Below are 10,379 nucleotides of genomic sequence, written 5' to 3'. Positions count from 1 at the left end.
GGGATTAGAGGGTGGGAAAGTGGAGTTGAAGCCCAAGATCAGCCATGATCGCACTGAATGGCAGAACAGGCTCCACAGTCTGTATGGCTTACTCCTACTCCTATCTTTCTCTCATTAATCCCTGGAGCACAGAAAGTCTTAACTACATTGAAATTAATATGGCACCTATGGAAGTTGGACTTCAGTCCTCCCAGACTCTAGGCGCTGCAGGGTCTCCCGGACTACTCTTGACCGTCGACATACAGTTGTTGGCGCCGCAGCGATCAGCCTCACCTGATGGCTTGTCTTTTGTTTTGGTTGACTGAGCCGAGCGCCAATCAGAAGTCCGATTGCATCGGCGAACGGGCAGGAACCCCCCCCCCCCCTCCTCTCCTCCCCCTCCCCGGCTGCCAATCTAAGGGTGGATCTGATTGGTCGAGCCTGTGGCACGGCCGCGGTCCAAAGCTGCTGGGAGCCGGATGACGTCGCGGCCACATCGGCTAGAGTGAGGCGAGAAAGGCCGAGAGCGGGATGGATGGGGCGGCTGGACGACCACACTCGGAGCTTTGCTGCTAACGGACACTCAGGTACCTCCTCATGATGTGAAACGGTCTATATACACCGAGCCTGACAGGATCTCTCGCGGGCGAGGGGCGCCGGGGGTATCCCGCTCTCCGGAGTTTATTGTTGGTATTAACTCGGCCGTTGGGGGCCGAACTTTCCAGAGCTGGCCTGTTGTTATCCAGCACCGCCTCGGGGGGGCGAGGGGAGCCGAGCGGTTGGTCAATGGCTGGGTGATCCCCGGTGAAGCGCTGACTCGCCCCCCGCCCTGGTCAGCAGAGACTAGGCCGCTCCGCCTTATTTATCCGACGGCCGGTTTGTCCGCCCCGCTTCCCGCCTGCCGATTGGTCCGGAGCTTTGGCGACCGTCCAATGAAACCGTCGCCGGGGACCAGCGCGCTTCCTGATTGGATTCGTCACCTGTCACTCAAGAAGCTGTCAGCTGCTGTTTTGTGGTGCAAGCTTCTGGCTTTGTGGGTGGAAATTGAAGACTTTTCCCAGGTTATGGGAAGCTCCTGAAATTGTTCATGATAATTAGATTTTTTGCGACTACACTGAAGGAATTACACTGTTCACGTTTTTACCTAAAGCCCCACTTATTTTGGGAATTAATTTATTTTTAATTCCTGACTAAACGGATTCCCTTTAACTTCTCAAAAAATATAAGGTGATTCCACCCCCCCCCAAAAAAAATAAAAGCCAAGACAACTTCTGCACAAGTCTTTCTAGATTCCACCAAAGACTTGCATTTATACAGCACTTTTCACAAATATCAGGAAATCCCAAAGCGCTTTTTGCAGCCAGTGGAGTACTTTCGAACTGTAGTTGTAATGACCCCGATCGTCCAGTCAGTGGCGATACTGGGAAGACCGCTGTGCCCTCTTCCCCCCTCAGGTCCTTCCAGTCGGGATGTCCTGTCCCGGCTGCGGTTGAGACGCTTCTGCGCAGCCGTCCGGCAATGGCCGAGAGGAGGAGTGCAGAGGACACGCCCCCATTTTTTTTTTTTCCTTTGCGACATCAACTGCCGTATTCGGGTCAGCATCTCCAGGGTTTCAGTGGACTTTAGTGACAGGCTGGGTGGATGGTTGGGTGTTGGGCAGTTGGGTCAGGGGTTGGGGTGAATGGGGTCGGGAGGGTGGTTGGGATATGAAGGGTTGAGGGGTGTTTTGGGTTCTGCTTTTTATTACTGAGTTACATCAGAGATTAAACAATGTAACCATTCTAGAGTGAGTATCTGGGTATCATGTAGCACAAAACAGTCCATAAGTTTAAACTTCCTGGGAAATTACAGTGCATGTGCTTGTGCCAGGGCTTCTGATGGGTCCCACAGTGTAACAGCGGTGGACGCAACAACACTAACACTGTTGGCATTGGCAGACCTGGCCCGATGTTCCAATACAAAAATATGAAACTAAATATTAGGCTTGCTGCTTACTTGGTATAGTTTTTGTCCATTTTACTCTTAATGAAAATGTTTGTATTAACATCTTTCATAAGATTTAACTGATGTGCCTGTATGAACAGTTTTGCCACTTGCAAAATGACCAGTTGGCAAGATGTTGGATTATTTCTAGACCTGTCACATTGTACTCTGACAACCTTAATACATGGGGAGAAATTTGAGCAAAGAAGAAGAGGATAGGGCAAATTGAAATGAGGCTGTACAATTGGAGAGGAACCTTTTAAAATTACTGTGCATCTGTGTGCTAGCTTTTAGTGATTTGAGTGCATGGGCACCCAAATCTCTAAACTCCTTCACAGCTCCTAGTCTCTAACCATTAAGAAAATATTCAGATTTCTGTTTCTCAGATCCAAAATGAATAACAAGATACTTCTGCACCACTTCTTTTGAAGAAGAGTCATATTGGACTAAAAACGTTAACTCTGTTTCTCTCTCCACAAATGCTGCCAGACCTGTTGAGTTTTTCCAGCACTTCTTGTTTTATTTCACTTCTCCACAGAATTGTATCTGCTGTAGTTTTGCCCACTGCCTCTGTATCTGTTCCCACACTTGCTGTGCATCCTAATTTAATACCATTTGGAAAAAATGAATATGCAACCCGCTATTCCCTTATCCAAGTCTTTAATATTTATATTGTAAAGCTGAGGCCCCAATACGGATCACTGAGGAACACCAGTTACTAACCAAAGATGGAACCTTTTACCCCTACTTCTCTTTTCCTGCCTCCTAGCCAATTGTTGACACATGCTGCAAGCTCGCCTCCAGTAATGTGGCCTTCTGATTTCGCCAATGATGTCTTGTGTGGAACTTTATCGAATGCCCCTGTAAGTCCAAATAGACTACTTCTATCCACCGTGCTAATGGCTTCACAGAATCACACAGTGCAGAAGAGGCCCTTCGGCCCATCGAGTCTGCACGTGAGAAACACCTGATCTACCTACCTAATCCCATTTATCAGCACTTGGCCCATAGCCTTGAATGTTATGACGTGCCAAGTGCTCATCCAGGTACTTTTTAAAGGATGTGAGACAATCCGCCTCCACCACCCTCCCAGGCAGCGCATTCCAGACCGTCACCACCCTCTGGGTAAAAAAGTTTTTCCTCCCATCCCCCCTAAACCTCCTTCCCCTCACTTATGTCCCCTCGTGACTGACCTTCAACTAAGGGGAACAGCTGCTCCCTATCCACCCTGTCCATGCACCTCATAATCTTGTACACCTCGATCAGGTTGCCTCTCAGTTTTCTCTGCTCCACTGAAATCAACCCAAATCTATCCAACCTCTCTTCATAACTTAAATGTTTCATCCCAGGCAACATCCTGGTGAATCTCCTCTGCACCCCCTCCAGTGCAATCACATCCTTCCTATAATGTGGCGACCAGAACTGCGCACAGTACTCCAGCTGTGGCCTCACCAAGGTTCTGTAAAACTCCAATGTGATCTCCCTACTTTTGTAATCTATGCCTCGATTGATAAAAGCAAGTGTTCCATATGCCTTTTTCACCACCCCACTAACATGCCCCTCCGCCTTCCGAGATCTATGGGCACACATGCCAAGGTCCCTTTGTTCCTCAGAACTTCCTAGTGTCATGCCGTTCATTGAATACTTCCTTGTCAAATTACTCCTTTCAAAGTGTGTTACCGACGTCCTCTGGCTCCACCCATAGATTGCCCCCTTGGTCCCTAATGGGCCCTACTCTTCCCCTGGTTATCCTCTTTCCATTGATATAGTTATAGAATATCTTGGGATTTTCCCTACTTTTATCAGCCAGAGCTTTCTCATATCCCCTCTTTGCTCTCCGGATTGCTTTCTTAAGCTCCACCCTGCACATTCTGTACTCCACTAATGCCTCTGCTGATTTGCTTCCTTTGTACCTGCCTCTCTTTTCCTTCTCATCGTATCCTGAATATCCCTGGTCATCCATGGTTCTCAAAAGTTCAACTAGATTTGTCTCTGATCTGCTGATATTTGTCCAAGGGCTGAGTCTTTCTATCTCATGATATATCCCAGGAAGCTCCCCACAATTGAGAGATCTATATCTACCTGATTTTTCCCTCCTTTGCCTTGAATAATGGGAATATAACCCAAAGGCACGATTCCTGAATTTTGAGAGCTTTGTAAAATCTGACTTATCCATTTGCACTTTCCTCAACTAATCCACCTCAAGTTCATTTATTTGCCCCCTCTTCGGTCACGTGTTTTGTTTCAGTAAAGATAATGTGAGTAGTACTGTAATGTAGAATGGTTAGATGTGGTTCCTACTCACCATGATCAGATGACTAATAATTTGCGATGAAGGGGAATAGCAGAGACAAAGTGCTTCTCCCCTAAGTGAACAAGACAAGTGAAAGAGCAGATCCAACAGTTATGCTCACTAGCAAACATGGTGTTTGCAGAATTCTTGGAGCAAAGCATCTATCAGCAATGTTTGATGGGGAATAGAATGTGAGAATCCAAAACCAAAAAGGCGATGCAAACCGATCTTGTCTATACTTTGGTCCAATGTAAGTAAAATGAAAAGTGCCACTTAATTCTTGGTACTGACATTGAGCTCGGGTATAAGCTCCCAGCACCTGCTTTTCTCCTTTCAAAGGAGGCGGTGGCACAGTGGTGTTGTCACTGGACTAGTATTCCAGAGACCCAGGGTAATGCTGGGGACCTGGGTTCGAATCCCACCACAGCAGATGGCGAAATTTGAATTAAATTTAAAAATCTGGATCAAAAGTTTAATGCTGACTACGAAACTATTGTTGATTGTCGTAAAATTCTATCTGATTCATTAATGTCCTTTAGGAAAGGAAATCTGCCATCCTTACCTGGTCTGGCCTACATGTACCTCCAGACCCACAGCAATCGTGGTTGACCCTTAAATGCCCTCTGAACAAGGGCAATTAAATGCTGGCACTAGCTAGTGACACCCATATCCCATGAATGAATAAAAGAAAAATCCTTGTTGCATGGCTCTTTCAAGTTTGAGCTAGAGAGTTGTGATTTAAATCTCCATTTCAGAGATTTCAAGTAGTCCAGATTCACACTTAAACGTAGCACAGAAGGAGAACTGAATTGTCAGAAGTGCCCTCTTTTACATAGGACATTAAACCAAGACTCCACCTGCCTGTTAGGGAGCGGGAGTGGGGCAGGGGAGGGCACAACTTGGGGTCAGAGGGCAATGATTTTGAAATGTCTTGAATTTCCTTAATTTCCTTTCCATACCTATTTCCTGCTGTTTACATACTTCAATGTTGTCTTCAGCTTTTCAGCCTCTTCTAAAGCTGCATGGGGAGCAGAAAAAAAAATCTTGTGGTTTTCTGTAGATTTGCAGTGGGCTTTGCAGTTAGTTATGAAACCCCAATTGTGTAGACTATTGAAACTTCAAATGTTTTCGATATTATTTCTGTAATTACACTTAAATCAGTAGAAATGTTATTTTCCTGATCTAATGTATTTCTTTTTGCCTGACAGGTGCTTATTACTGATGCAATGGATTATTTTGCAGTGGGCTACAAAAGTGATACTTTTAGGAGCAGCTAAGAGCCAAACAGAGTGCATTGTTTTCTGAAGTACAGTCACGCTTTTTCTTCCAAGTCCATCCCTGAGGCTCCACATAAACTTAAAGCACTTGGTACTTGAAGCAAATTTGTCATTGGGTGATTTGGAGCTATGTTTGCAAAACTGAAAAAGAAGATCACTGACGAGGCAGGCAACACTTCACGGCCTGGTATGGGACGGATTCCAAGATCGGTCAGCAGAGACTCCATTACCTCAGTAGGAGCTGACTCGGGAGATGATATTGTACGTATGGTGATTTCTATAATTCCATAGATTATTTGGTATGTCTAAGAATGAGATCCTGGAAGGGGCTTTGTGGACAGAGAGGGTGATTTCATCAAGCTTCATCATCAGTTACAGCTGCCTACAGTCTGTCTCTTATTGCTATTAAAGTATATAATAGGAACATTTTTAACATGCTTTGTGAGGCATTTATTTTGTACCTATGTAGCTTTCTAATGTTGGAGACAGCAATGTAAGAATGTAGTTCCATTAATGTTGTTTGTAAATCTGTTGTACAATACAGGCTCTGGCCTTTGGGCTGAGGAGGCTGTCTTTCTGATGTATGTAGTTGTAAAAGACAGGTGATGAAAAACAATTAAAGAAATTCTGTGAATTGGTGTGCTTTTAGATGCTTTCGAGAAGGAGAAATGTAAAAGAATATTAGTAAAAACTAGCATCAGAACAGGCTGACTAGCCTTATTCTGTTCTACAGTTTTTATGATTCCATGATCTGGATTTTGCAGTAGTAATGATAATGAAACTGCCAACATCAGCCATTATTGCACCTCTGAAACAGATAGCAACCTCTGAGGTCCTCGTGCGCAATTAAAAGTGGAAAGTTGCTGCTTGATGATTCTGCACTACTCCATAGGGTGAACTGTTGAAGTTTCCCCAGACTGTGATCAAATGGAAATCACTAAACTGACAAAAACCTGCATCTAACGCTTTTAGTCACACTGTAAAAGCCCTTGCAAAGTTATACATTGTTGAATGACGTGTAACTAAGTTTTAACAGTGTACTAAGTTTATAATTACTGCTGAACAGCCTCACTAGCCCTGAAAAACTAATTTTATATAGTTGTTTGGTAGTGCAGAACTAGAGTTTTGCTGAAAAAGACATTTTGTCAAAACTTTTCGTTTTGCACTCATCAGGACAATCGCAAGAATACCAATGTCAGGGGAAGCAACAACTTAAACTATGTGAGAAGAGATTGTTGATTGGTTGGCAAGTGGACTCTGATTGGTAGAGGTGTTGCCATGGAGAATGCACCAGTTAATGATGACTGACAGTTAACTGCCAAGCATTGTTTGACATTTAAACCAGGCAGCTTGACTCTGGTCAAGGCATTGCCCTGAGGAATGAACCAGCGAATGGCTATCACTTATTTTGTTTAGCTGTACACATGTTCTTTCTATCTGCAAAAAACAGGGCCCTGTGTATTTAATATATGTAGCTTCCAGTACATGCAAATGTGCTGCAGCATGGCTGTGATCCAATCACAGGGCCCTGTTTTTTTTTTGCAGACAGAACATGTACACACAATTGTACCTGTTTTGGCTAAACAAAGTAAGTGATGTTCATTCCTTAGGGCAATGCCTTGCCCAATCAAAGTCAAGCTGCTAGCGGGATTTACTGGTGCCACTGAAGTCAACAGACTTCTGGCTGGCTCGCCGCATCTGCTGCTGGTCATTATTTATAAATACCATGGGTATTTTATGTATATATTGATCTTTGACCTTGAATCATACTGAAAGAATCACAACCAGTCTTGATATGTAAAGTTCTTACAGACATCTCAGTACGCTCTAGCTCCTTATCCATGCACCTGATGCAAATTGATTGTTTTACTTTACTTTATTGGTAATCTGGAATATGAAGCATGTTAGTATTTTGGAATTGGTTGTTAAAGGAGTTCTTTCTTTTCACAAGTACTCCTGAAATAAACGTTCTACACTATTAAATACATGTCACAAGTAAGGAAAAATGAAGCCTATTTTTATTTTTAGTATTCTGATTTTAAGAGGGCAAGTTGAATGCGTTTTTTGTTTGTTCACTCTCTGACTGAAACACGAAGATATTAATGAACACATTGCAGGCTTCTCTTGCTTCAGGTACATTGCTTCACAGGCATGTATGACTCATTTAGATTTTAATATTGAACTATATTTGGTAATCCTGAAGGGCTTAATCCTCCTGTTTAGTTTGTTTTCAGGTATTTGGATTTGCAAGACTATGCATTACTAGATTTAATAGCGATGCAGTTGTTTGTCTGAAACCTAGATGAAAGAAGTGTCTATGACTACATTGTGGCTTCTTGCTGGTATAGATATTGGATGGCCCTTCCATATAATATTTGGGGGTATTTTTCTGTGCTCAGACAGCTCTGGCTTGGTACAGGCTAGCCCCTCATTGTGACCACTTTGTAATTGGATTTAGACAATTTTTCCATGTCTGTGACATCTCCATAGTGCCCTTGAGACAAATCAGCCTAACTCCTTTAGATCACAATTTTGATTACTTCAAAAAAAATCATAAATGGATGTTTTCAAAATGCATTTGGGAATTCCCTGTGGTCCTGCTCACAGTAAGTCCTGGTGCAATGTTTTTTGAAGACCGGAATATTACATCATGTGAAACAGGTTATAAGGTAGAGATCTCTTTAAGACTAGAATGTGTAATTGCTCTGCGTTCATGAAACAAGTGTTGACTTCACTTCTAGATTGCAGATGAGAACTCTGGTGTTGTTATACAGATTAATTTATAAATTAGAAACATTGTGAAACTGGTATGTTCTTGGAGAGGGACCTGCAACAAATGGCATTTTGCATCAGTAAGAAAGGGAGCAGCATGCAGGGGATAGTAAGTATAAATTATCCTAATTGTAAGAATCATTGTTTAAACATTGTACAATTACATTGCCTCCTTCTGTGCTATAATGAATTTGACTCTAATGTCAAACTGTTCAACTTTTTTTTTCTTGTCTACTGCAGCTCTTGAGAAAGCAGTAGACAATCATATGTGAAGAATGACCTAACCAGGTTTGTTAGAATCAATTTGCCTAGTTTAGAATAACCCTACCCAAGACTTGAGTCACACTCAATCATTATTTTAGCAAAGAGCTACTACAGCTATCACAGACTGAATGGCTCCCTTCTGTGAATAAATTTGTATGGTTATTTCTGTTCTAGTTCAAAGGTCAAAAAGATCTACACAGGCATAAACAATAGGTAGATGAATGATTATTCTAATATATAGCGCAGAAACAGGCCATTTGGCCCAACATGCCCATGCCAGTGTTTATGCACGAGCCGCCTCCTACCCTCTTCACCCTATCTCATCAACGTTTCCTTCTATTCCTTTTTCCTCCATATCTTTGTCTAGCTTCCCCTTAAACGATTCTACGCTATTCACGTCGACTACATCTTGCGGTAGTGAATTCTGCATTCTCAACATCCTGGTAAAAGAAATTGCCTATGAATTCCCTGTTGGGTTTGTTAGTGACTATCTTATATTTATGATAAATACTTTTGTGCTAAAATTAGAAAAATAAGACATATTCTTTAAATCTTTATCATTGATTTTCACCATAAGTCCCTATTTTTTAGAACCATAGAAAAGTTAATGGTGTAACAAGAGGCCATTCAGTCAATCGTGTCTGTGCTGGCCAAAAAAGAGGAAAAAAGAAACTAGTCGCTCATTTTAATCCCACTTTCCAGCTCTTTTTATTTTTACCTAAAATTGCCTAAAAACACTGAAAATTCCTGTTTTCTTATCTAGTCTCAGCTCCAGCAATAGGTGTGCTTTGCATATGTGATTTCAGCATATGCAATTTGTGCTACAGGTGGCATACTGAGTCATGGATGTAATGTGTGCACATCCCTGGGCTTGATTTTTCTGCCCAAAGGAAATTGAGACTTTCAGCATTTTTGTCACATGCACTTGTATTTCAAATGAGCTTTTCTATATGCAATAAAGGTTACATCTGCAACGATCATGACAAAAATGGTGATAGACTTAATGGTAATTCAGTCTAAAATTGAAAGTCTCAAATACATGTATGTTTTGTACTCTTTACTTCTAATTGTACCAAGCTCACATGTTCAACTCTGCTTTTCTCCTGTACTTATGCACTTTACCACAGTTTTGTCCAATAGGATTTCAGTGGTCTCCAAACTTGTGGCGATCAGGTCACCATATTTGCCACAATATGGTGGCAAAATATATGCAATATTAATAAAACAAGTGGGCAGTCTTTTCAAAATAGATTTAAAGTTTCAAACCATCAGCAATCGAGACTGATACACTCGCTGTCAGAGCTGGGAGAACAGCTTCAAAAGGATTTTGCAATCCAACTGCTCCGCAAAGCAAGCCTTCTGTATGCACTCTCAAAGGGTGGTAACAAACTGTTAACTAAAATATTCGGTATCTGACAGTGTAGCTCCAGTTTGTTTCAATAAAACAAATTCCTTCAAGAGTAAACTGTTACTATAGGAATTGATTTATTAGTGACTTGGGGACAATGGACAAGGAGCAACAAATCTCTACGTATTGGCCTCTGTGCTCCGACTCTTGTCTTGCTTGCACGTTGTCGCCTGCCATTCCCAAATGCAGTGTCTGAGCATTTCTAGACTTTTGGCTCGTGGCCAACCTCTTGTAATCTCTCCTTTTATTCCAATAAAGCCCTATTCCTTTCAATCGCTTGTTTCACCAGATCTGTTAGGATGTTGATTAAACAGATTTGGATGCTGCTGCACCGCTCCAACTTGCCAAAATTGTACATTTCAACCCTCGTTTTCAGCCACGTGTTGGCTGTTATGTGAAGACT

At 42.4% G+C, this 10,379-nt stretch overlaps 1 protein-coding gene across 2 annotated transcripts in view; it reads left to right on the top strand.

Moving 5' to 3' along the window:
* The first annotated feature begins 444 nt into the window (after nucleotides 1–444).
* Nucleotides 445–10,379, top strand: part of golga1 (golgin A1) — a 64,674-nt gene continuing 54,739 nt past the window's right edge. For both annotated transcript variants that reach the window (XM_078549880.1, XM_078549879.1), the window contains exons 1-2: nucleotides 445–566; nucleotides 5,464–5,793. Coding sequence is in view for 1 of the 2 variants with exons in the window: in XM_078549879.1 (XP_078406005.1) it covers nucleotides 5,662–5,793 (132 nt within the window). In the remaining variant the exon portion in view is untranslated. The remainder of the gene's footprint in view (nucleotides 567–5,463; nucleotides 5,794–10,379) is intronic.

Source organism: Cetorhinus maximus, chromosome 10 (genome assembly GCF_964194155.1).
Source record: "Cetorhinus maximus chromosome 10, sCetMax3.hap1.1, whole genome shotgun sequence".
Taxonomy (NCBI): domain Eukaryota; kingdom Metazoa; phylum Chordata; class Chondrichthyes; order Lamniformes; family Cetorhinidae; genus Cetorhinus; species Cetorhinus maximus.
The sequence above is the reverse complement of the archived record's forward strand: the minus strand, read 5'-3'. Positions and strand labels throughout refer to the sequence as shown.